The sequence below is a fragment of the Eumetopias jubatus genome, unplaced genomic scaffold, assembly GCF_037043125.1.
Source record: "Eumetopias jubatus isolate StellerSeaLion01/CBP00866 unplaced genomic scaffold, mEumJub1_p1.0 scaffold_9, whole genome shotgun sequence".
Taxonomy (NCBI): domain Eukaryota; kingdom Metazoa; phylum Chordata; class Mammalia; order Carnivora; family Otariidae; genus Eumetopias; species Eumetopias jubatus.
Genome location: NW_028274815.1, coordinates 140,865,853 through 140,893,388, shown reverse-complemented (window position 1 = coordinate 140,893,388; position 27,536 = coordinate 140,865,853). Strand labels below are relative to the sequence as shown.

Here is a 27,536-nt window from a genome sequence, read left to right as displayed (position 1 = left end):
ACGAAAGGAAACGTAGGTATCAGAATCAATCCCAAACTGACAGACGTCAGAGTTAGGAGACAAGGACACTAAACCAGTTGTTATCACTGTGTTCCATGTATTCAAAATATCAGGTAGAGGCAGCAAAAAATCTAACGTTTCACATTAAAAAAGTGAAAGACAGTTTTTTTTAAAGATTTGTTCATTTTAGAGAGCGTGAGCGGGAGGAGGGGCAGAGGGAGAGGGAGAGAGAAAATCTCAAGCAGACTCCATGCCAAGCACAGAGCCCAATGCAAGGCTCAAACCCAGGACCTACGATCATGACCTGAGCCGAAACCAAGAGTAGGAACCTCAGCTGACTGAGCCACCCAGGCACCCCACGAGAGACATTTTTCAAAGACCAAAATTAAATTCCTAGAAATGAAAATGACAAGATCTGAGGAAAAAAACCCCCTAGATGAGATAAAAGGCAGATCAGATGTTAAAGAACAGACTCTGGGGACAAAGCCATAGAAGTGATCCAAAACAAAATGGTGAGAGAAAAAGAATTAGTCTTTAAAACATGATCAGAGCATCAGTGAGCTACAGAACTAACACCATATTCAACTAGATCAGGAACAAGACAACAATGTTGGCTCTCCCCATTTCTAGTCAACACTTCACTAGAGGTTCTAACCAAGGCAACTAGACAAGAAATAAAAAGGCATTCAGAAAGGCCGGGGGAGGGATGGGTAAGATTATAACAGGCAGATGGCAAGATCCCATAAGCAGAAAATCCTAGAGAATCCACAAAATTTATTATGATTTAAATTTCATCAAGATCATATAACACAAGCTCAATATTCAGAAATGAACTGTATTTCTTTTTTTTTTTTTAAGATTTTTTAATTTATTTTTTAACAGAGAGAGACACAGCGAGAGAGGGAACACAAGCAGCGGGAGTGGGAGAGGGAGAAGCAGGCTTCCCGCCGAGCAGGGAGCCCGACGCGGGGCTCGATCCCAGGACCCTGGGATCATGACCTGAGCTGAAGGCAGACGCTTAACGACTGAGCCACCCAGGCACCCAAACTGTATTTCTATACACCAACAATGAACTACCTGAAAACGGTATTAAAATTCCACTTGTAATAGCATCAAAAATAATAAAATACCTTGGAATAAAACAAAAGAAGTGCAATATTAATACACTGAAATAGTGTTGAAAAAAACTGAAGACCTAAATAAATAAATGGAAAGACATCCCATGTTCATGGATCAGAAGGCTTAATACTGTCAGGATGGCAACGGTCCGCAAAGCAATCTGCAGGTCCCATGGGATCCCTATCAAAATCAAAGATGGTCCAAGTTTCTTTTTTGCAGAAACTAGTAAGTTGATCCTAAAATTCCTATGGAAACACAAAGAAGCAAGCACAGCTGATCTCGTAAACAACGGAGGAGGACTCACACTTCCTGACTTCAAAGCTTTCTACAGAACCACGGCAGTCACAGGACCACAGTGCTGGCGTCAGGGTATACAGTCTAGGAGACAGGACTGAGTCCACAAATAACCTCGGACACTGATGACCACTGGCTCCTACAATAGCACCAAAATCTCGCCATGTGCACAAGGATGAAGTGAAACCCTTCCCTCACACCACATACAAAAACTAGATACACAGATCTAAATAAAAGAGCTAAAACGATAAAAATCTTAGAAAACACAGGAGCAAATCTCCATGACCTTGGGCTAGGGAAGGATCCTTAGATATGACACCTAAAGCATGAGCAACAAAAAGAAAAAAGGATAAGCTGGACTCTACAAAAATTACAAACATTTGTGCTATAAGCAATACAATCAGGAAAGTGCAAAGATGACTCACAAAATGGGAGCAAATATTTGCAAATCATATAAGCTGAAAAGAGACTTATATCCAGAATATATAAAAACCCTCACAACTCAACTTGATAGTAAAAAATGGAAAATAAGTGAGCAATAATAAAGACATACAACCCAATTTTAAAAGGAGAAGATTGGGGGCCCCTGGGTGGCTCAGTCAGTTAAGCGTCTGCCTCAGCTCAGATCATGATCCCGGGGTCCTGGGATCAAGCCCCACAACAGGCTCTCTGCTCAGCGGGAGTCGGCTTCTCCCTCTCCCTCTCTCTCTGTGCTCTCCCTCTCTCTCTGAAATAAATAAATAAAATCTTTAAAATACCTCCAAAAACAAAGGTGATATACAGACTGTTTGCAGACGTGTAAGAGCTAGAAGAATCTACTGTCAGACCTGCACTGCAAGAAAAATTACAGTCTCTCAGGCACAGGGAAGAAGACACTGGCTGGACAGGTGGATCTGCACAAAGGGATGAGGCATCAAAACTGTAACAACATGGCTAAAAACACCAAAGAAATAAAGGGACTGAATCTCAATGATTAAATTTTAGAGGGAGACGCAAGGCCTCACGCATTCAGGATTTAAAAAAAAAAAAAAAAATTGCCTAAACACAGAAAGGGGCCACATGGCTTAATACCCATGTGAGGAAGAGTAGGGGCACTGATCCAAGGGACCCCAGAAATAGTGCAGCACCACTTGAGGCCCTCCTGGCCACACTGGGGACAGTTTAGCTCGGGGGCTGTTCTGAGAATGGTCATCAGAAGTGTGGCAGCAGGAGCAGGAGAAGGGAGGGCACAGGAGGCCTGAGGCCATCTTCCAGTGCCAAGGGGCAGCAGGTGAAGCAAGGAGCCTTGCCCTCTAGGGCCCTTTGTGGCCGAACGGAGCAGATCACTGTGAAGAAGCACTTTCCCCTATGCTGACTACACTTCAGACAGGGCCCCCCAGGAGATGAGGGGCCCACGCCCAGAGAGCTCACATGGAAGTGGAAGGCAGGAGAGGTCACCTGGCCTGGAGGCTGGGTCAGAAGATCTTCAGAGACTTCACTAGCCATGGAACAATCATTCTCCTTATGTCATATTATTTCTACTTACAAATCAGTACTACTCACCAGTGTCCATACACAGAAAGTTCTTCAGAGTATCCAACCCCAAGACGTACTCTTAAGTGTCAACTCTATAAAAACCTATGTCACAATCACATAAGGCAAGGCCACACATGCCTGCTTCCCCTGCCGACATGAAAACCCTCAGGTACCATCCAGCAGCCCCTACCCTATGAGAGACTCCAACGTGCATTTTTAAAGCAGACACTGACACCTGCTCGCAGCGGGGAGTCCTACCTGCTGACCTCACCTGGATCCACTGCTCGCGGTTGATCTCCACACCATTGGCCCGCAGTGAGGTGATGGCTCGGTCAATGATCTTCTCTACCATCTGTGTGTTCCCATTGGCTTCCTCCAGCTTGGCAGCCGTGATCCAGATGTGCCGGTCTGTAGGGATGTTCTCACGCGCCTTATTTAAGACCTTGCGGGCATTTTCATAGGTCTCTAGCCTTGCCAGAGCAAGCCAGAGCTGTATGGAGAGAACACCAGCAAACAAGAGGACGGTAGTCAGCACAACCTGCCAGGTCAAACGGTGAGCCAACCTTACTGGGCTGCAACACTTCCACAAAATTCTCCCTTCCCCTCCTTCCCTCCTTCTTTTAGATCTTATTTATTGAGAGACAGCAAGAAAGAAAGCAGGGTGGGAGGGGCAGAATGAGAAGGAAAAAATCTCAAGCAGACTCCACGCTGAGCAGAGCCCGATGTGGGGCTCGATCTCACGACCCTGAGATCATGACCTGAGCTGAAACCAAGAGTCGGACGATTAACCGACTGAACCACCCAGGCGCCCCTCCACAAAATTCTTTCTAATAGCTCTCAAGGATCCTTTAAACAGAACCCACCAATGTGTACAACATTTTCACCTGATCTGATAACTGTTCAGTTATGTTTCTGACTTAGTGACTCTGGTTAACGTGAGACGCTGAGATTCTCAGTCACACGTTTCAAACACCAGTTAAACGTACACAGTATGTCAGACTCATTCCGGGTGTTGGACAGAGGGTGAGCAGGACGTGACTGCTGACTTCACAAAGGACACATGGGTGTTCAGCTTTCTGGGGTTCTCACACCCTGGCTGTTAATTCTGCAACATTTCATCACCAAAGATGTGTATGGGCTCTATTTACTTTTATATAAATAAATTAAGATTAATTTTGCTTGGAGAATTTCACAATACCCTTAAGATAATTAAGGACATATTGGATATCAAAAAACCAAGACTAAAAATCATCGCACAGAATGTTGTGAACCAGAATGTTTGAAACTAAAGACATCCAACTAGCTTTGAGGCAACGAGCCAAGCTCATGCTGGGCTGAGAGAAAGATCGATCAGTATTTTCTATCACCCTCCACTGTTCAGGTCCCATTTACAAACTCTGAGCTGAATTAGGCCTGGGCCCTGAAAAAGAGTGCTGTGCACAGAACTCTCTGGAGTGGCCAGAGACCAGCTAAGTTCCTGTTCTGCACTTGCATCAGGAGCGTGACTTTGCCTGGCAGCTGCAGTACAAGGTGGCCTCCTGTGACTTCATGCTGCCTCACAGTCCCAGAAATCAGGGTTCAATGCTCAGCTGATGCCACTTCCCGCCGCTGTACTTGGACGCAGGCCAAGCCTGGTGGACTCACCTCCACACTGGTGGGGCAGCACTCCACAGCTCGGCTGAGCATGATTCGAGCATCTTCAGGCTCCTCCAGCTCAACAGCCGCCTTCCACAAGCGAACAGAGTTTGGAACATGTTCAAGGGCTTGGAAAGGTCAAACAAGAAAAGGTCACAGAAAAGCAGAAGCAAAAGCAGGATGCTCATGTCCCAAAGAATGTTGCTGCCAGCAGGGTCAGAAGACCTCTCCCTCAGGGACAGGCCAGGATCATACACCTGCCCCTTATACAGGGCCTCTCAAGTCTGGGGCAGACGCAACCAAGATCAAGGTGGAGCATCCTGAATCACAAGCAAGGCTGAGCCACAGCAGACGACTGAAGGCGGCACAGGGGGCTGTGCGTGGTCTCTGCTCCCATCCAGGCTTGAAAATCAACGTTATAAAACAAAGCCAGGCAACCACAAGAAGAAAATCACCTTCACATGAAGAGCTCGGCCAGGCAGGTTGTGGGTGAGTGTGCAGAGGTCAAGGGAAAGGAAAGCAGAAGTGGCCCTGGGATACACGCATCTCCAGGCTGGCGTGCATCAGAGGGCTGGCTGGGCGTGAGCTCCTTCCTGGCCCCTGAGCCACACGCTGTGTGGTGACATCACGATCACGGCAGCCGAGCCTCACGCGCTCCGGAGCAGGTGGGCTCCTTTGGTGGCCCACAGGCAGCCAGCACATGTAGGGACATCAGGGAAGGGGGACAGGCTCCCAGAAAAAGCTACCAGTTTGTGCAGTCCAGAAACTTCCAAACCTTTGTTTAAGCAACCTTTCTTCATATGCAATTTACCAAAAAGCCCCCAACAGAAGGCAGATAAACACAGAGCTCTGCGGTATGAGTATCAGGAGAGTGAGGTCAGGGCCTTAGTCAGCCCCTGGCAGGGGTGGGCTGACAGAGAAAAGCACAGCTCAGGTCACCAGCAGGAAGCCAGAGCACCTCTAAGGCAGATCCCAAAGGGGTTCTTGTTTCTCAGAAACAGAAGGGCCAAGCGTGTAGAAAACATTCCTAATATGTAACAGTGCAGAATCCGCAGACCCACAAAGTTTCTCACATGGAATCAGGGCACAGACTGGGGCCACCTAGGACACCTAGAGGAAGCCAGGATGCAACATGCTGAGCCTCCCTCACCGGCAGAAGCAGTTGGCAGGCCTCAGGGGGCACATGGCCCCCACCTGCTCCATGGGGCTGTGTACATGTAGCAGGATCACACAGGGCCATTCGGGGTTCACAGAATCCCTCCCAAGGGTGCCACTGAGCCCACCACTGAGCCAAGTCCCTTCCCAGAGAACCATTCCCTTGTCAGCCCCTGGACTAGGCTGATATCCTGGACCCAATCCATCGGGAGGGGTAGGGATTGGCTCTCACTGTTGGATGTGCCTTCCCTGCCTACAGAACTCTGCCAGCACCACCATCCACAGAGCTGGATGCCAGCACCACACACTCATCATGTGTTCAAGAAACTTACCTCACAGCAAAAGACATGCAGCAAAGGGGTCAGGCCATGGGATACCCTGGCCTTACCACACCCCCATCATTCGAAGCCAAGGCCTGGCAGAACAGTGGGACACTACAGAGCATTCAAAACACTGGCTGGGAGAAACACCCCAAAGCAACAGGCCTTGACCTTACAGGATGCAAAAAAAAAACCAAAACAAACTACAGTGGTGGTTCTCACACAGCCAAAACACATAGGTCTAGGAAAAAGGAGTGACATCCAAGCGACTGAAGGTCCCACTGGGAAAGCCTGGTTCCCACCTCAACCTGTGAACTCTGCTGTCAGGAGGTCTCCTCCCAAGGGAAGATGTGCCCACCAAGGCACACAGCCACAGCCGTCCCACACTGAACACCGACACAGGCATGCATCTCTCCACCTTCTGACGCCAGTGCACCAGCCCTGGCTGAAGAAAGGAGCCCTGACGCCCAAGGTGAGACTGAGCTGCCACAGTGTCCTGGGGGACAAGAGCCCAGAGTCTTAAGGCCTGGCTCAGTATTCCCATTTCCAAGAGTTAGTTCATGGGAGTACAGCAGCCCAAGAAAGCAAGACCGCTGAGGCTTTAGCCCCTTCAGAAATAATAGTTTGAGTCACTGGTCCAGGTAAAGAACCCTGACCAGGTAAGGTGCTAGCAGTCCAGTAACCAGCCAGAGAAACAAGGACACAGAACTACACCCATTCTCCTGCTGCTTCTGCAGACGCATGCTGACTACTCTGCCTCTGCCTTCCTTCTCCCTATTACACTGGGTATCAGTGGAAGTGAACTTCATAATTCAACCTCTAGCACACAGAACTTCCAGGTGGAACTGAAGTCATTAACTTCAGAGTCACTAACTTCACCCAGAGATGGGTATGACACCAAGGAACCTGTGTCTCCACTTTTTGGGAGACAGTGGGAACTCCTCCACTGGCGTCCCATCAGCTATCCAGACGATAAAGCTAAAGCCAACTGCTGCCAGCCGGTCCAGCTCCTACCAAGGGTCTTCCCAGAGACAGCGACCATGCTGTAAGGCTACTTTGAGAGGCTACACCCAGCCGGTGTATAAGGGGCAGCCCAGACGGGAAAAGACCAGACGGAACTAGATATACCTGCCAGCAGAGGATGGGCACACACAGCTCTGGCCCTGCAGGGAGGACACTCCGGTGCTATCCCTGTGCTCACAGTGACCCAACAGTGACAGCCACTGGAGGCTGCTGTGCTTTATGCACCCCAACACAGGGTTTCGGGGCAAAGTAACCTCGCTTTTATAGGACTGTATTAATTACAGAGTAACATAGGGCTTCATACCTATCGTGGTGAGCTGAACTGACAGGAAGCAGCCAATGGCCCAGCCACAGGCCCACATGTGCCCTTACAGACAAGGATATCGCAGCTCAGAGGTCAAGTATCACACTCAAGGTCACTCGGCCTCTTCAGGTGTCAGACTAGCATTCCAAGCTCAAGTTCTCCCAACAAAGGACTAAGATGTCAGCTGCCAACCAACTAAGACCCAGAGCTCACATGCCAGCGACTAAGGGCTGGCAGGGTGTCCTGAGTCACTGATGGAAGTAACTGTCATCTTGATTTTCACCAAGAACTAAATGAAGTGGCACCTGAAAAAAAGAATGCTGTTTTTGGAAGTAGTCTAAGGATGGGGGCAGGCCAGGACTAAGACCAGGGAGCAGGGGCAGAGGCCGGCTTGCGGACTCAGTGTTCTCTCTACCTTAGCACAACTCTCTGAGAGAAGCAGAGCCAGGACAGCCATTGCCCTAGAGATCCAGGACGTCCTGGAAAAGCCATCACTCAACACTGCCCTGCAGGCCCTGCAGGCCCCACCTCCATGCCCCACTCCCCTCTCCAAATCTGAAGCCAGCTGGAAATGAACCCAGGTAATCTGGTGGTGAAAAAGGAGTGGCCACAAAGACATTCTGACCATTCATCACGAGATTGTGGCAGGCGAGATTCAGGAGAGCTTTCCCAAATAAATAATGCTAATTACCCAGAGTTTAATGTGTTTGTCATTAAAGAACTATTTTTCTGGCTGAAAAAAGATAAGTTGATTTTTTTTTAAGATTTTATTTATTCATCTATTTGAGAGGGAGAGAGGAGAGGGGGAGAGGGGAGAAGGGCAGAGGGGGTGGGAGAGGGAGAATGAATCTGAAGCAGACTCCCGCTGAGTGCAGAACCCCACGCAAGGCAGGGCTGGATCCCACCACCACGAGATCATGACCTGAGCCAAAACCAAGAGTTGGACACCCAACCGAGCCCCCTAGGCACCCCAAGATAAGTTGATTCCTATAAACCAAGACAGGTTCTAACTTTCTGTTCCTGGCCTCATTTTAAGAGTGGCTCTGAGTATTTAATGGGTAGCAAAACAGGAAACCAGACCCAAGAGAGGAAAACACACTTGAATGCACAGAAGCACACAGTCATGGTCACACAGAAGGGGGACTCTGCCTGGCCTCTATCAAACACAGAAACTGTATGTGATAACACTCGCATGGCCTGATGTCACACACCTCTAATATTTTACTCAAACACACATCTTAACAATAAGAGTTGGAAACCTCACTGAAAACTGCCCTCAATCCCACAAAATATACTTTATTTGACCTGCACTACAAGTTCAAGTAGAATATGCCATCTGCACGAGTTTACTCCACATCAACCCTCTGACTCGCATCTGCTCTGGAACGAAGATTGAAAGCACAGTTCGGGGGAGGGAGAAATGCTGCTCTTTATACCAACTCCACAATAATGACAAAGCACGACAAAAGCTCCATCTCGGCAGTGAATCCTGGATGGAATCGGCTTCCCCCGTATGCAAACCACGCACTGACAGGAGCTGACGGCACACGCCACCCTGCTTGCAGCACCAGGTGAGACGATGAGGTGCTGTCACGTGACCTTGCACAGGCTTCAGGAGATGGGAGGGGCTCAATTAATGCACACCTCTGCTGTGACTACCCAACTGGTTCAGCCTTAGAACCAAATGATGTGCTGCTAGCTGCCACAGCATCAGGCTCCTCATGGTGGAAAGGACCAACACCCCGAGACCTGCTTTGGACTGGCTTGGCTTGCCCTTCAAATACACCCCCACATCGAGCCCTAAGCAGCAGGTTCCGAGTGAGTACTGCTCTCATCTTACAGATGTGGAAAACCTGCTCACTTCACTCAAGGGCACACGACAGGAAAAGGCAGGAGTGGGACCTAAACCCAAACCGGAAACTGCCTCCCAGTCCCAGACAGTCCAGGAGCAGGGACAACCCAGCCCAGAAAAAGGCCCCAAAATGCTACCCATTCCTTAGCCAGTACCACCAAAAAACTGAGCAAAGCAGCAAAAAGTCTGCTCTCCAAGAGCCTGGGCACCAGGAACAGAAGAGACAGCACCTCCTTCAGGGGGACCACAGCCCCAGACGCGCCTGCTGGTGATGGCCTTCCCAGGGAGGCTCACCTTTCCGGAGAACCCGCTTCTTGGCACGAATGTCTGTTTCCAGCTCTGCTGCTCGGATGTAAATCCTAACAGACTGTGGAAGGTGACGGACAGCTTGAGCTACCACAGCTTTGGCTGTGTCCCCAGGCTGCAACCTGGCTGCTTCTAGCCAGACATCTTCACTCTGTGGGGCAAAATGAAAGAATAGGAAGTGTACATGCAGACTGGAATCTGAGATGGAGCCTCAGGAACAGGAGGGGCTGGGCTCATCAGACCTATGGCCCCAGGTTTTACAATCAAACAAAAATCCATCAGCTTGGCCTCAAGTACGCCTACACCAGAGACCCCTGTAATGTCACTGCTTGGGAACGTGGTTACAGCACCTCTGTGTCCCCAAGTCGGGGAGACACACAACAGCACCATGAGAGAATAGTCTGCCCTTCAGGGTGACAGGCAAACCAACAGACGAAACAGAGACCTATCAGCAGCTGGCTGTGCGATGGCCTGAGTTCTCCTTTATGCCTGATGTCCTGGCGTAAGTATTCAGAGAGGGTATCTTTCATTGCCAAGGGCGCCCTAGTCTGCACAACAGAGAGCGACCTTTACAGGTTCTCATAGGACTTTTTAAAACTTGTCTAGTCACTCTACCTCCCAAAAAAGTGCTGGAATAGTCTCCCAAGAGTTACATTAATTTTTATGTTTCTTACATTAGGTGGGGTGGAAAAGCTGACCAAGTTACCTTTCTTGTTAAGGTTATCCTGCCATTAAACTAATCGTAGGTGGGCCTTCACTCTTAAGTGAAAATAAGCAGGAAAAGCCTTTTCCCACTTTTTCCCCTCTTCCCTCTTGCCTGTCCTCCTGTCTGCAGTTTCAACACCAAAAGGCAGGTAGGTTAGTCTACCTCGAGTTCACATCCCACGGGACACGTCCCTCCTGCCTACGACAGACACCCAGGTTCCCCCTGGGGTTGGCATGGTACAGCCTTCCAGGAAAATGCCCTAACTCGGGCCTTACCTTGGGGCACATCTCTGTCCCTTTCATGATAAGGTTTCGTGCTACTTGCAGCTTCCCAGTGACTTCTTCCAGGCGGGCTGATGCAATCCAGGCTGGTGGGTGATGAGGGTTAGTCTCCCGAACAGACTTAAGGAGCAGCCGTGCCTTCTTGATGTCACTGTGAGGGCGAGAAAGCACACAGGGTCAGCAGCCACACTACTGAGGATGTGCCCGGCCCCAGAGTGCAGGCACCCGTGTAGCGACTGTCAAATGTGATGTCCTAAGTGATGTAAGTAGCAGTGTAGGACACTGTTAGCAAGGTGCTTTCTCAGCATGCACACAAATTTGGAATATTATTCATAACACATTTAATATCCACAATGAACAGAGATACGTAGAAAACCAACCCACTTCACCGTGTATTTCTTGGAGTAACCACATCCTATTTTGGCTGCATATTTTTCAAACAAAATCCAAAATATTCTAGGCAACCTGAATCCCACCCCACCCTACCAGTTCCACAGAGCACTCACTTGATATCCCCTCCGTGGGTTGGGATCATGGAGTTTAAATCCGTCAGATAGCCTTTGGGGTCAACCACAGTCTGTCCACTCACCGAGTCAGACACCTACAAGACAGGCCAAGCCAAGTGGATTGCAGAGAGTCAAAGATGCCCAAAACCAAGTACCCAGAGGCCCCTGGAGCCCCTCCCATGATCCTGACCATGAGTGAACATGGAAACTGTAAAAGTAGGAAAACCTTAACTCAAACAGTTTGTGATGATCACAAACGAATTTCACATCTATAAAACAAAGATAAATACATAAAAAAGAAATCATAAAAGGCCCAGGAAAAAAACTCAACTAAACATAAGTTTTAAAAATGAGTGAAACCTAGAAATCAAAGATTATTCCAGCTAACTTTCTTTAAACATGCTAACAGCAGTTCATTATACCATTCTCTCCAGCTGTGAGTCTTAAAATCACCACGATAAACAATAACCAAAAAAACCCAAATGAAACATGGGCAGAGGGTCCTAGGGAACACAGCAAGACAAGGAGGAAAGTGGCACAGACTGGGGTGGAAAAGGTAAAGTTCTGTCTGTAGGTGACTGTCTATGTAGAAAATCCAAAGAATCAACATAAAACCAATTTTAGCAAGATTGTAAGATACAAGGTTGACATACAAAAGTCAACCATTTTCTTATATATCAGCAATGAGCAAAAGGGATCTGAAATTAAAAACACAGTACCGGGGCGCCTGGGTGGCTCAGATGGTCAAGCGTCTGCCTTTGGCTCAGGTCATGGTCCCAGGGTCCTGGGATCGAGCTCCGCATCAGGCTCCTGGCTCAGCGGGAAGCCTGCCTCTGCCTCTCCCTCTCCCTCTCCCTCTGCCTCTCCCCCTGCTCATGCTCTCTCTCTCTGTCTCAAATGAATAAATAAAATCTTTAAAAAAAAACACACACAGTATCATTTACGTTAGCACAAAAACGTGAAATACTTACGTGTTAATCTAACAAATACATACACGATCTCTATGAGGAAATCTACCAAACTCTGAGGAAAGAAATCAAAGAACTAGATGAATGGAGAGACAGTCCATGTTCCTGGGCAGGAAGAAGATGTCCCTTCTTCCCATCTTCATCTGCAGAGTCCTCGCAATCCCAGTCAAAATCCAGCAAGCCATTTTTGCGGATATCGACAAATTGATTCTAACGCTTCTATAGAAAATCAATGAGCCACAGTAGCTGACACAACACTGAAGAACAAAGTCAGAGGGCTGATACTACCCAACTTTAAGACTTACTGCAAAGTCACAGTAATCAAGACAGTGTGTAATGTTGAAAAATTAGACAAGTACATCAGTGGAACAGAATAGAGCCCAGGGGCGCCTGGCTAGCTCAGTTGCTAGAGCATGTGACACTTGATCTAAGAGTCGTGAGTTTAAGCCCCGTGTTGGGCACAGAACTTACTTTGGTGGGGGGAGGGAGGGGGAACAGAGCCCAGAAATGCAGTCAACTGGTCTTTGACAAAGGAGCAGAGGAACATAATGGAGCAACAGTCTCTTCCACAAATGGTGCTGACCCACTGGACATCCACATGCAGAAAAACAAAACCAGACACAGACCTTACACCCTTTGGTGATGACTTTTTAGATACAACACCAAAGGCACAATCCACAACAGAAAGAAAACTAGACTTCATTAAATTAAAAAATTTCTCTGAAAGACACTGGTCAAGGAAATAAAAAGACAAGCCATAAAAGACATATCTGATAAAAGACTTATACCCAAAACACACAAAGAACTATCAAAACCCAACAATAAGAAAACAATCCAACTAAAAAATGGGTCAGGGCATCTGGGTGGCTCAGTCGGTTAAGTGTCTGCCTTTGGCTCAGGTCATGATCCTGGGATCAAGTCTGGCGTCGGGCTCCTTGCTCAGCAAGGAGTCTGCTTCTCCCTCTCCCCTCCCCGCTGCTTGTGTGTGCTCCCTGATAAGTAAATAGAATCTTAAAAAAAAAAAAGGGTCAAAGACCCTGAGACACCTCACCAAAGAAGACATACAGATGACAAATAAGCATATGAAAAAAGATGCTCTACATATGTCACCAGAGAAATGCAAATGAGAACAACAGTGAGATACTACTACACACCTCTTAAAATGGGCAAAACCCAGAACACTGACACCAAAGGCTGGTGAGGGTGTGGAGCAACAGGAACTCTCATTGGTTGCTGGTGGGAATGCAAAATGGCGCAGTCACTTTGGAAGACAGTTTGGTGGTTTCTTACCAAGCTAAACATACTCTTCCATATAATCCTGCAACCACACTCCTTGATATTTACCCAAAGGAGTCGAAAACTTCTATCTACACACACACAAAAAAACACTGCACACAGATGTTTGTAGCGGCTCTATTCAAAACTGCCAAAACTTGGAAGCAACCAAGATGTCCTTCAGTAAGTGATGAGAGATAAATAAACCGCAGTAGATCCAGAAAATGGAGCAATATTCAGTGATAAAAGAAATGAGCTGTCGGGGCGCCTGCGTGGCTCAGTCTCTTAAGTGTCTGCCTGCGGCTCAGGTCATCTCAAGGTGCTGAGATCGAGCCCCGCGTCAGGCTCCCTGCTCAGCGAGTCCACTTCTCCCTCTCCCTCTGCCCCTCTCCCCACTCATGCATGTGCTTTCTCTCTCTCTCTGGAATAAATAAAATCTTAAAAAAAAAAAAAAAGAAAGGAGCTGTCAAGCCATGAAAAAACATACAGGAGTGAAATTAATGTAACATTGTGTGTCAACTATACTTCAATTAAAAAAAATTTTTTTAAAGAAACAGCCATCAAGCATGCAAAAAGATGCCAAATCTTATTAAAATTAAGGCTAATGTGAATTTAAAAAAAAAAAAAGGACGGACATGGAGGAACCTTAAATGTATATCACTAAGTGAGAGAAGCCAATCTGAGAAAGCTACACACGGTATGGTTCCAACTATGTGACGTTGTGGAAAAGGCAGAACTATGGAGACAGTAAAACATCAGTGGTTGCCAGGCGTTAGGGGGTGAGGAGGGATGAGCAGGCAGAACACAGAGCATTCTCAGGGCAGTGAGACTATTCTGTGATACTGTAGCTTATCCTTGAACAGCGCCGGCTGAACTACACAGGTCCACATGGATCTTTTTCAATACGACATAGTACTATAGATATATTTTCCCTTATGATTTTCTTAATAACATTTTCTTTTCTTGAGCTTATGTTATTCTAAGGGTACGGTACGTGATAGATATAACATGTGAAATGTGTTCGTCAACTGTTGAAGTTATCAATAAGGCTTCCAGTCAACAACAGGCTTTAGCAGTTAAGTTTTTGGGGAGTAAAAAGTTATATGCGGATTTCCAATTGAGCAGGAAGTCAATGCCCCAACCCCTGCATTGTTCAAAAGTCGACTACATAATGGTGGATACATGTCATTACACATTTGTCCAAATCCATAAAATGCACAACACCAAGAATGAATCCTAACATAAACTATGGATTTGGGTGACGATACGTAAATGTAGGTTCATCAATTTTAATAAATGGCCCACTCCAGGGAGGACGTTGGTAACAGAAGACGTTGTGCATGTGCAGGCACAGAGGTTACATGGGAAATCTCTGTCCTTTCATCTCAACTTTGCTGTGAATCTAAAAACTGCTCTTAAAAAAAAAAAAAAAAATGGGCAGCTCCTCCCCAGTGCTGCTGCAGAGGTGGCAGCCATCTCCTGTTCAGCATCAAGGCTGCCCTTGACCTCTGGTGAAGCCCAAGATCATCAAAAAGTGGACCAAAAAGTTCATCCAGCACCAATCAGACCGGTATGTCAAAATTAAGTGCAACCGGTGGAAACCCAGAGGCACTGACAGCAGGGTGCATGCAAGATTCAAGGGCCAGATCTTGACGCCCAGCAATGATTACAGCAGCAACAAGACAATGCACACACTGCCAGGGGCTCTGGAAGTTCCTAATCCCAGTGTCAAGAAGCCTGAGGTGCTGAGCGCAACAAATCCACTGTGAAGAGACTGCTCACAATTTTTCCTCCAAGAACTGCAGAGCCACTGTGGAAAGAGCAACCCAGCTGGCCCTCAGAGTCACCAATCTCAATGCCAGGCTGCACAGCAAAGAAAATGAAAAGACGGCTTACGTGCATGTTTTATTTGTGAATATAACTGTAAAACTATCAAAAAAAAATGGGTAAAGGACCTGAGTACACATTTCTCCAAGGAAAAGACACAAGAAGACATTTCTCCGCATGAAAAGACACTCAAAAACACTAATCAGGGAAACATGAAGGAGAACCACCACAATGAGATACTACTTCACACCCATCACAATGGCTATTTCCAAAATATCAGAAAATAACAGATGTTGTCCAGGATATGGAGGAACCAAAACCCTTACGCAGCACTGCTCTGCTGGAAATATAGAATGGTGCAGCTGCTCTGGCAAACAGTATGGAGGCTCCTCAAAACATTAAACAAAGAATCACCATATGATCCACAATTCCACTTCTGGGTTTATACCCAAAAGAACTAGAAGCAGGGACTCAAACAGCTATCTGCACACCCATGTCCACAGCAGCACTATGCATAATGGCCAAAAGGTGGAAGCTACCCAAGTGTCTGTTGACAGACTAGTAGATAAAACGGGATCCATCCATTCATACAATGGAGTATTTTTCAGCTTTAAAAAGAAAGGAAATATGGACACACACAACTACAACGTGGATGAGCCTTGGGAATGTTATGCTAAGTGAAACAAGCCAGGCCCAGAAGGACAAATACTGTACGGATCCAGTCACAGGAGGAACCCAGAGCTGTCACATTCATAAAGACAGAAGTTAACAGGGTCTGGGGTAGGAAATGGGAAGTTCATGGGGACAGAGCCTCAGTTTGGGAAGATGAAAAAGTTCCAGAGACCAGTGGTGGCGACAGCTGTACAACAGTATGAATGCACTTAATGTCATTGTCTGTACACTTAAAAATTGTTATAATGGTAGCTTTTATCATACATATTTTACCCCAAAAAAGTTACCATATAAAGTTTTTCTAAAGAAATTATTTCTGGGGCGCCTGGGTGGCTCAGTTGTTAAGCGTCTGCCTTCAGCTCAGGTCATGATCCCAGGGTCCTGGGATGGAGCCCCGCATTAGGTTTCCTGCTCAGTGGGGAGTCTGCTTCTCCCTCTGCCCCTTCCCCTGCTTGTGCTCTCTCTCTCTGTCAAATAAAAAGATAAAATCTTAAAAAAATAAAAATAAAAATAAAGAATTTATTTCTATATTCCACAAACAAGTCTAAAAGAGTAACAAGTACAGAAGACACATGCAACAGAGATGATAATTCTCATGAAAACAAAGGAGGGAGGGGCGCCCGGGGGGCTCAGTGGGTTAAGCGTCTGCCTTCAGCTCGGGTCATGATCCCAGGTTCCTGGGATCAAGCCCCACATCGGGCTCCCTGCTCCGCGGGAAGCCTGCTTCTCCCTCTCCCACTCCCCCTGCTTGTGTTCCCTCTCTCGCTGTGTCTCCCTCTGTCAAATAAAATCTTAAAAAAAAAAAAAAAGGAGGGAAATGGGCAGAGCAAATGACAAAAGAAGCTTGTCACAGAAAAACTGCCAAAGACTGACTAAAACATACAGGGAAAGATGCTCGACCTCACCACTAATAAAACCGAAAACTAAACCAAGGCTTGCTTATGGGGGGGGGGGAGGCAGAGGGGGTCCTGCCCTCAAATCAGTGATGACGACAGAGGTGATGCCCTCAACCCAGTGCCCACAGACTCTGAAATGCCACATGCGGGAGAGACAATTTAGTATTTAAATGAAAAAAAAATCCATTAATTTTACTTTAAAGATACTATAAAAATGTTTAAATGACAGATTCACAAGACGTTCACCAACACATGGTTTGTCATAGCAAAAAAAGTAGAAACCCAAAAAGTCCCTCAATTAAAGATTAAATCACAATACCCATAAACAGTGAACTATTCTCCAGTTTATAGAGTACACAGCCAGGAACATAAAAAGCTGCAATTTTTTAAATTTACAAGCTACTGATTTTTATTATAAAATATTTGCTCACCATAAAAAATTCAAGTACAGTAAAAGCTCAATTAAAATGTACAAGTTTCCTACTGCATCAAGCACTACGCTATCTTTCCACTTGCAATTACATGTGAAATTTTTCCTTAAAATAATGTAACATGAAGCTCCCACTCCACACCCCTACTTCATGCCCCGGTGGTGTGAGAGTGTAGCCTGGACATCTGCGTGTGCACAGGAGTGTTACACACAACCCCACCACTGGCAGTCAAGCACACGAGCACTCTTCTTCCAGTTTGCGTGTTCTTTTGACCTTAGTGTTTTCTACTACACACAAGTTTTTAATTCGTATGTAATCAAATTTGAAAGTCTTTTTCTTCATGGTTTCTGGTGTGCATGTCATAATCAGAAAGGGTTTTCTAGAGCACTGAACAATTCACTCAAGTGCAGGGGGAAAAATATGCGCACCTAACTTTTTTTACTGAAGTGTAACTAACGTACAACGTGTAACAGGTGTATAACAATGATTTGAAAACTTCGTACGTTACGCAGTGTTCCCCACAACAGATGCAGGCACCGGACAACGTTACGTTACTGACCGTACTCCCTACGCTGTCCTTCTCCCTCCATGACGTGTTTTATAACCAGAGGTTTGTACCTCTTAACCCCCTTTATTTCACCCATTCCCCCAGTTCCCTCCAGCATCCACCAATCTGTTCTCTGTGTTTAAGGGTCTGGTTTCTGGTTGGTGGGTTTGCTCACTTGTTTTGTTTTTTAAAGTCCACACATAAATCAAATCATATGGTATTTATCTTTCTCTGACTTATTTCACTTAGCATAATACCTTCTGGGCCGACCCCTATTGTTGTAAATGACAAGATCTCATTCTTTCGTATGGCTGAGTGATGTACACGTGCACTTAATTTCTATGGAAGGATGAGACTTCAGCAACAGAGAGCATGCAGCTTGTCCTAAGTGCCTTTGTTCAGCCTGCCTGCCAGGCCACCCTCTGTCACCTGCAACAGTCCTCAGCCCCCTAAGAGGGAGTAGGAGTGCCACACGGGCGCACTGCACCTGTGCATACCCCGTAGGAAGATGCACAGACCAGCCTGCGTGCAGGGTCCTGCCACTCTTGACGATGGGACAGGAAATACATCCTCACGGGTCTGCTTATCTTGTGATAAAGCACTCTGAAAGATGAACTTGCCACTGACATAGATTAGTTTTATAATCAGAAAACAATTTTCTCAATCTGTAGGAAAATGTTGCATGACACAGGCTCACCTGGCTCAGCCTCATGTCCATCAGCGTGTTCCTTGCTTGTCCTATCTTCCTCATGTCCAGTTCACCTGTGCCAGGTGTCATCAATCCAGGTGTCATTCCACCTGGGTATGGAGTGTTCAGGCCGCCTGGATAGGGTGTGTTAAGACCTCCAAATTGCTGGGGGCAGGGGCGGGGGGAGGACAAAAACACTGGATTGTATCTTCATGCAGAAGAACCCTATCAAGTCTGACGTCTTTCCATTGTAGCCCGACAGACATGCAATCCTCCAGACTCAGCACAGCCCAGCTTCTGAACTACAGAAGCACTTACTCTACCACCACCCAAGGCTCCCACTACGGGTCTACCCAAGCAGCCTAAAGACCTATTCGCCTTCTTTTCTGATGCTCACAGTTTGCCGGGGATCCACTGAGGTATGGTTCTCCCCAGTCTGTAGATGTTTGGCAAAGAAACTGTCGGGAACAGGAGTCAGCTTCTCGTAGCGTGGGTGCCGTTGACGTTTGTTTCTGGCATCGCCAACCTCAGGGATGCTCAGCCACTCTTCTTCGGTGACTTCTGCCAACTTCCTCTGGGAACATTTGGCCCCCCCAAAAACATTTATTCTCTGGCAAAATTTCATATGCACAAAAATAACTATGTTCTCCCTGACCCCTAACCCCCAAATCGTCATGGTTTAGAAGGAATTTTGATGCAGAAATTATCTACTTCACTTAGAAAATTCAGTTTCTTGGATCTGCTCTACTTCACTCAAATGTAAACTGCTCTGTCAAAGCCCAGAAGACACAGGGTGGAGAACTTTATGTACAAATAGAGTTAAAGTTACTAAGAAAATAAGCTCATATGTCCCATTTTTTTCAGTGGAGGAAGAGATTTTTTTGCACACATACACATAAAATTAAACACACTAAAGCAGGGACCTTCCTCTACCATCTGAATCTAATAAAGAGCAAAAAAGCAAAGTTAGTAAAGTCTCATCAATTCTACCCAATTCTCTGCTGAGTAGGTTAGGTGCATGCTATCCATCCACTTACTTTGAGATCTGAGAACTGCTGTTGGATTTTGGGGCGTTCCATTCGGTATTTCTCAATTTCTTCCTTCTCCCTTTGCTCCCTAGGAAGTAAAATGTGTGCATGCATTAGAAATACTGAAACCCATTCTGAAACAAAGTCATTTTATTATACTTAAACCACCAGAAGCATAATTCCACACCCAAGCAGCTAAATCAAAGGGCGCAATGAATACATCCACAAATATACTGACTCAATGATTTACCAAATGAAAATAGGCAGAAACTCACTAAAATAAAAACAAGTTGTCTTACTCTGATACAAATACTTGTATTTGAACATGAGTGTATTTACAGCTTTAAACTTCTACAAAATTCCAAAGGTAGGGCCACCCTACAAAGACTCAGGAAAGCTGACCCACTGTCCCCAGTTGCCCTTCTGACTCTCTGCCTGTCACTGCCTCCCTCCCTTCGAAGCAGCAAGTGCACCTGTCAAGACAGCTCTCTGCTCCACCTGCCAGAACTCATGGGCTGTTTTATCCACCCATGCAACTGGTCTTCAGGGATGGACAGCTACTGGGTTCTGGTGATCGAGGACCAGGTCTAGGCACTCGGAAGAAATCTGTGGGTTACTGTGACAAAGCATCAACCAAGTTAAGCAAACCAGAGTTAATGTGACCCACATAGCTAATACTTCCTAACATGGAAATTTACATTCTCTTCCATAAGGTAAAAGGAAAATATCAGGAATGTGAATGTATTAGGACAAATGATGTGCTTGGAAAAGACAAACACCGCTCCAGCAGCTGGAGAAAGTCAGTCCTTGTGGCTTCTGATGTGAAGCAACATGCACAGATGCACCTATCAAGACTTTCTGGTCAAACACGTTTTACCTGATTTGAATGCAGCCTCAGGATCCAACTTCCACTCCACAGGAAATAGTGCGAGCAGAACAAGTTAAAGGATACCTGAGGAGGTAGGCAGCCGTTCCATAGCTTGGGCCCTTCTACAAAACAACTGATCTCTTCAAAAAGCCAATATCACCAAGAGGTGAAAAAGGCAGCGGAGGGGAGTAGACTAAGGAGACATGACATGAGGAGTGATTCTGATTGTGTCCTGGTTTGAAAAAATGCAGTTCTACTCTATTCTGAAGACGAGCAGGAGAATATGGATGTGAACTGGCTTCAGGACATCTTTGGGTTAGAGCTTTGGGGTTCATGCTGCTGATGCAACAAAGGTGCTGTCAGTGCAGAGCATAAACTGACCCTGATACGACCCAGCAAAGACCACCAGCAGGTGTGGAAGAAACAAACATGCAAGCTGTGACCCAGGACTCAGACTCCACGAGGGCAGCGGTATTTGCTGCACTGTTCTTTCTACTGGTTTGTATCCTGAAAAGCATTCCTAACAAAGTTTTTAAAAGCCAACCATTTTTCTAAAGCCACTTAATAAGGGGCGCCTGGGAGGCTCAGTCAGTTAAGCATCTGCCTTCAGCTCAGGCCATGATCCCAGGGACCTGGGATCGAGTCCTGTGTCGGGCTCCCTGCTTAGCGGGGAGTCTCCTCCCTCTGCCGCTCCCCCTGCTTGTGCTCTGTCTCTCTGACAAATAAATAAAATCTTTAAATAATAATAAAAACACACTTAATGAGATGACTTTCTACATGTATCCATGTCACTCAGTTTTTTTTAAATAAATTCCAGAAGACTGAAATCAAACCGTCCTTAATATGCAAAACCACGTATACTTATTCTATATATGTAAGTTCATGCACATCAATTTAATAACAAGTATTACAAAAAAATCCTGAACAACTGTATTTCACTCTTCTAAAACTGAAAACACTACATACATTATGGGAAGTCACAGAATCACAAGAATGAGCAATGGAAAGAGGAAAGTGAACCACGTTAACTCTCACTTTCCAGACTTGGAACATCATCCTCCTCTTGCCTATACTTCATCTCACTGTCCTGATGCGCTTTAACGATAACGTGTTCTCTCAGTAGTAAAAATTATAAGTTTATTCATAACTTCATTTTTAAAAATTTTTTATAAATATTAGAAGACTTACAAAGCTATATATTTTATTACGGTTTAAAAGATTATGTGCTTGGGGCGCCTGGGTGGCTTAGTCATTGGGCATCTGCCTTCGGCTCAGGTCACGGTCCCAGGGTCCTGGGATCAAGCCCCACATCGGTCTCCCTGCTCCGCAGGAAGCCTGCTTCTCCCTCTCCCACTCCCCCTGCTTGTGTTCCGTCTCTCACTGTGTCTCTCTCTCTCAGGTGAATAAATAAAATCCTTAAAATAAATAAATAAATAAATAAAAGATTATGCGCTCACTTTGCTTAAATTTCCCTAGAAACAAGGACAGGGAATTCAGAAAGTTGCCACATCAAATGGTACACTGAGATAACGTCAATAAACAAACTTGTTAGACCTTGAGGCACCTGGGTGGCTCAGTCCATTAAGCATCTATCTGCCTTTGGCTCAGGTCATGATCTCGGGGTCCTGGGATCGCGCCCCCACGATGGGCTCCCTGCTCCGAGGGGAGTCTGCTTCTCCCTCTCCCTCTGCGCCACCCCCCCAGCCCCCACTCGTTCACATGCTCTCTCACTCAAGTAAATAAATAAAATCTTTAAAAAAAAATTTGCTAGACCAAAGTTCAGTGCAAAATACCCACCTGAGAGCCCCCAAAGACAAAATACAACAGCCTTGCTGAGTAGTCTTCTTTCAAACAGGCCCCCCAAGGACAGAGCACACATGCTCCCTCCAGACTCACTGCAGTCTGTCCCCACCAGCCTAGCCCAACACCCCACATTCATGTCCCAACACGGATGTGTGGAACGAGATTCTCAAGACACAATCCCTGCCTATGAGGATTTACATGTTCATTTGTCCTCTTCAGTTAACTTTTTTTTTAAGATTTTATTTATTTTATTAATGAGAGACAGAAAGAGAGAGAGAGAGAGAGAGAGAGAGAGAGGCAGAGGGAGAAGCAGGCTCCCAAGGAGCAGGGAGCCCGATGCGGGACTCGATCCCAGGACCCTGGGATCATGACCTGAGCTGAAAGCAGACGCTTAACCATCTGAGCCACCCAGGCGCCCTTCAGTTAACTTTCAAATTACTTAATATACATTAATCAACACCACTACACCCATTTCAAAGACAGTAATCCTAACTCATGGTCAGAATAATCCCCCAGGGGCGCCTGGGTGGCTCAGTCGTTAAGCGTCTGCCTTCAGCTCAGGTCATGATCCCAGGTCCTGGGATCGAGCCTTGCGTCCGGCTCCCCACTTGGCAGGGAGTCTGCTTCTCCCTCTCCCACTCCCCCTGCTTGTGTTCCCTCTCTCGCTGTCTCTCTCGCTCTGTCAAATAAATAAAAATCTAAAAAAAAAAAAAGAATAATCCCCCAAATCCCATTGCTTTCTGGAAAGCCAAAGCGATCTTGAGCTCCCCGTTCCGGTCCCCAGACCCTAAGGCTACTCTCCAACTGCCTGGTGTTTATCCAAGTGTGGCTGCCATAAACCAAGACCCAGGTGGCCTCAGAGCTGAGCAGACACATGTACTATACTTGCAATTTTTGTCCATGTCTGAAATAAGCCAAAACAAAACTTTCTTTTAAAGTTGGATAAATACAGGGGTGCCTGGCTGACTCATCAGGGAATGTGTGGCTCTTGATCTCGGGGTTGTGAGTTTGAGCCCCACACTGGGCTCCATGCTGGGTGTGGAGCCCACTTAAAAAAGTAAAATAAAATAAAATAAAATAGGGGCACCTGGGTGGCTCAGGTCATGATCTCAGGGTCCTAGGATCGAGCCCCATGTGGGGCTCCCTGCTCAGTAGGGAGTCTGCTTCACCCTCTCTCTCTGCCCCACCCTCCCCACTTATGCGTGCTCTCTCTCTCATGTTCTCTGTCTCTCGCTCTCAAATAAATAAATAAAATCTTTTTTTTTTTTTTTTTAAAGATTTTCTTTATTTATTCATGAGAGAGAGAGGGAGAGAGAGAGAGAGAAGCAGGCTCCCAAGGAGCAGGAGGCCCGATGCGGGACTCGATCCCAGGACCCTGGGATCATGACCTGAGCCGAAGGCAGATGCTTAACCATCTGAGCCACCCAGGCGCCCCTAAATAAAATCTTTTTTAAAAAAATTAAGTAGGGCGCCTGGGTGGCTCAGTCGTTAAGCGTCTGCCTCCGGCTCAGGTCATGATCCCAGGGTCCTGGGATCGAGTCCCACATCGGGCTCCCTGCTCAGTGGGAAGCCTGCTTCTCCCTCTCCCACGCTCCCTGCTTGTGTTCCCTTTCTTGCTGTCTCTCTCTCTGTTAAAAAATAAATAAAATCTTAAAAAAAAAAATTAAGTAAATAGGGGGCGCCTGGGTGGCTCAGCTGGTTAAGCGTCTACCTTCAGCTCAAGTCATGATCCCAGGGTCCTGGGATCAAGCCCCATGTCAGGCTCCCAGTTCGGCGGAGAGTCTGCTTCTCCCTCTCCCTCTGCCTCTCCCCCTGCTTGTGCTGTCTCTCTCGCTCTCTCTGACTCTCTCAAATGAATAAATTTAAAAAAATTAAATAAAATAATAGAGAAATAAAGTTGGGTAATTACAGCGTAAAGAGCAATAATTTATCTTACCTTCTTTCTTTTCTTCTTTCATCCATCCTTTTATCCAGAGCTGCATAAATAGCATCTGCTTCCTCATCATCTTTTTCATAGGGCCCACTTGAGAAGAGGCTCCCAGCATAGCCATTAAACTAAGCACAAAACAACATAGGTCAACTTTTCCTACAACACAATTCCCTCAAGCAGAAACAGAGAATACTTCTAGTTATAAAATGCTTGCTGAACAATTTTTTTTCAATCAGACAACCCCAAAATGAGGGAAAACAAAATAACTCACCAGTACTCTTCAGATGTGTCACGGGGGGGGGGGGTGGGGGGGGTGGGCACGAGGGGCACCTGGGTGGCTCAGTTGGTTGAGCATCTGACTCTTGATTTTGGCTCAGGTCATGATCTCAGGGTGGTGAGATGGAGCCCCAGATCGGGCTCCGGGCTCAGGATCAGCAGGGAGCCTGCTTGAGATTCTCTCTCCCTCTCCCTCTGCCCCTCCCCCACTGTGTGTGTGTGTGTGCGCGCGCGCGCCTCCGTGTGTGCGTGTGAGCAAGCACGCGCGCTCTCTAAAAAACAATAAAAATAAATCTTAAAAAAAAGGGTGTCATGGGCACGAAAGATGGAGGAGCTACCCCAACGGGAAGACACTAAGAGACACACTAAGTGCAATGCAGGGTCCTGGCTCAGGAACAGGACACCAATGAAAAACTGGTGGAATTCAAGTGAGGCCTACAGAGCAGCTAACAGTGCTGTGTCAGTAGCTGTACTAAAGCCGTGTAAGATGGAGAGAAGCTTATGAAGGGTATGCAGGAATTGTCCATACTATTTTTGCAAGTTCCCTGGAAGTTTAAAATCATTTCAGAATTGAAATTTTAAAAATCTTTTTCCTCTGAGCAAAAATTCTGTCGGAACACACCTGAAGAAAACTTCAACTGACCAAATACTAGTTAAGTAAGAGAGTATGCACTGAGACAAAATAAATCACGGTATCATCACCAATTCCACCTAGAATTTTCATCAAGGACCAGCTGAGACAAAACCCCAATGCAAGTACATCTCTCCTGAAGAGACAACAAAATGTACATTTCTTTCTATGACTCCCTGCTCCCCCCTCACACTGCTAAAGACACCCCATAAGCAGACTGAAACACTAGGCGTGCCCACCTCCCTGAGCACTGGCTTAAGAAGCTGGTCAGCCCTCCTGGAGACTGGCTGGGGGTGCACCACAAGTCACCTCATCATAGTTGGTGTCATTCAGATCCTCGTCATCATCATCCGCAGCCTGGCTTTTCTTCATTTGGTCCCCGACGGTCCTCTTTCCTGGGGGCGCATGGCGGTCATCCACAGGATCATTTGCATCGCGGGCGGGCCCAATGTCTGACCGGGTGGTAAAGCCAGTGGCACTGCAGGAGACCCCAAGACACCCATTTACCTGGGTGACCGTGTTCCTTTGTTCTTCCCTCCACAGTCCTCACTTAATAACACCTCCTTTTTTAACATCTCTGAGAAACTGCAGAAGATCCAGGGAGCAACAAACGAGGCACGCTGCACTCTCAAACGCTACTAGTCCTGTTCTCTTCAGGTGAGAAACCTTCTGACCTACCCTGAGGAGGTTACCACCCCATACTCTCCTTGAGAGATTCACCAGAGCATCAGACCTCCCCCCTCCCAACTTCCACCCTCCCATTTCCAACAACCTGCTGACCATCTCCCCCAGCACACATCCAACCGGGCCCTCAAACCCAGCGTGACTCCATCAGAACTCCTTCTCCGTGCTCATCCTGCACCGGCCCTGGGTTGTCTCAGCTGATGACTGCAGGGCCATCCCAAGTACCACAGCGGCACTACACCATCAGCCCTCCCTTCTTCTCCACCCTATCAGTCATCAAGTTCTACTGAGTCCACCTTCGAAATCGTCCCCTCCCCAAACCCTGGCCCCCATCACAGCTGGGAGCCTAGTCAGCCACCCTGCCTCTAGCCGTCCTGTTGCTTCAACACAGCTCTGACCACGGCACTCTGACGCCTGTCTCTCCTGCAGCTCCGGCCCCTGTGACACCACTCGCCGCACACTCCATTCACAGACTCCGTGAGAGTCCCTCATCCTCCTCCATGCCGCTCTTTTTTTTCTTAACTACCCAACACACAAAAGGTCAATCCCTCCTTTAACCCTACCACATTTCTACATCCCTAAATGCGGCTCTTGTGTCAAACGGGGCTCAAATGCTACCATTCCACAGAGCATTCCTGACCGCTGCCACCCCAGACTTCTAAATGTTTCTCTCTATGTACTTAATAATGCAAATCTCTCACATCTCCTCGTAAACTGCAGGTCCTCGGGAGCCGGTATCCGTAAGGGAGACTGTGCATTCCCCACAGACGCTAACACCACACCCCCACACGAAACCCAGTACTTGTTCTACACAAACGAAGGACCAGGCAGACAGAATGACGACGATGGCTCGTTTACTCGACAATTTACGGCAGTCATCTGTGCGCCAGGCACGGGAGACCCCGTCCCTGCCAGGGCTGAGCGCCGCGCATGACGACCGACAGCACAGGGGAGGGATCGCTCGCGCTTCAGACGAGGGCGCGGGTCTGCCCGGCTTGGGCAGAGGAGCCGCGGAGGTCCCACCCCAGCTCGAGGAGTCACCCACTGCGCATCTCAGAGCCCGGACACGGGCTCACAGCCAACGCACGGCTCAAGCCCGAGGCTCCCATCTCGGGGGCAAGCAGCAGTGGTACCCGGCTCTGCCCCGGCCCCAAAGCACTCCTCCAACGAGCGGTAAGCCAAGCCCAGTGATACCTTCCAGACCGTGTGGCCACACACCCTAACGGGTCCTCCTCGTCTTCCCCGTCGCCAGCCGCATCTCACGGCCTCCCCGAGACAAGGGCGGGGAGGGAGGACGGCCTGGCCCGGGCCCGCCCCCCGCCCCCCGCCCCTGCCCCAAGCGCGCGCGACCCGCTCTGCCCGCCGGGCCCCGGGGCCCGCGCCGCCCGCTCCCGCCCCCCGAGCGCGGTTCGCGCCAGGCCTCACCCCCGGCCTAGCCCTGGCACGTAGCCGAGCGGCGCGGGCATGCCCAAGAACGGCTTCTTCTTCTTGTTCATGGTGCCGGTGATGACTAGGGGCCGGGAAGGGACGGGACGGTAGCCGCGGCCGGCCGAAGGCGAAAAAGACCACTGACGACTCCGGCTCCTCAGCGGGAACAGCAAGCGGGAAATGCGTCACCCGCGCCCCGGAAGCAGAACTCGCGGGCTGCGCGAAGCCCCGCCCGTTCTGCCTTCCCCGGGCGGAAGTTCCTGAAAAGCGACTTCCGGTTGCGGTTGCGGCGAGGGGATCTGATAGGCGCATGCGCGGAGGCGCCTGACGGTGGCGAGGTGTGCGGGCGGCCCTGCAGGGGACGTGCGGGAGCGACCTCATCCTGGAGAAACCCTGCAGGATCTCAAAACTGAGCGTGGGGCATCTGCGCATTTCCGAGGAGACCCGCCTGTACGAGCGGGAGCCATGGGCCCCCTCCCTCTCTGAGTCAGCCCAGCTGCCAAGGACCCCTCAGAATCAGGCCCACTCATTCACCTCTCCCTTCAGAGTTGTCTCGGCCACGGGGCCG

The 27,536-nt window shown here is 47.7% G+C and overlaps 1 protein-coding gene across 1 annotated transcript in view; it reads right to left on the bottom strand.

Annotated features, from left to right (window-relative positions):
• Positions 1-27,149, bottom strand: part of PRPF6 (pre-mRNA processing factor 6) — a 44,761-nt gene extending 17,612 nt beyond the window's left edge. Inside the window, exons 1-11 of the mRNA XM_028095689.2 lie at positions 26,966-27,149; positions 25,166-25,334; positions 23,956-24,074; positions 19,358-19,436; positions 18,718-18,894; positions 18,330-18,485; positions 11,017-11,111; positions 10,505-10,661; positions 9,512-9,674; positions 4,573-4,691; positions 3,200-3,418 (exon numbers count right to left, since the gene is read on the bottom strand). Coding sequence (XP_027951490.1) covers positions 3,200-3,418; positions 4,573-4,691; positions 9,512-9,674; positions 10,505-10,661; positions 11,017-11,111; positions 18,330-18,485; positions 18,718-18,894; positions 19,358-19,436; positions 23,956-24,074; positions 25,166-25,334; positions 26,966-27,036 — 1,524 coding nt within the window. The 5' untranslated portion in view covers positions 27,037-27,149. The remainder of the gene's footprint in view (positions 1-3,199; positions 3,419-4,572; positions 4,692-9,511; positions 9,675-10,504; positions 10,662-11,016; positions 11,112-18,329; positions 18,486-18,717; positions 18,895-19,357; positions 19,437-23,955; positions 24,075-25,165; positions 25,335-26,965) is intronic.
• Positions 27,150-27,536: the final 387 nt, after the last annotated feature.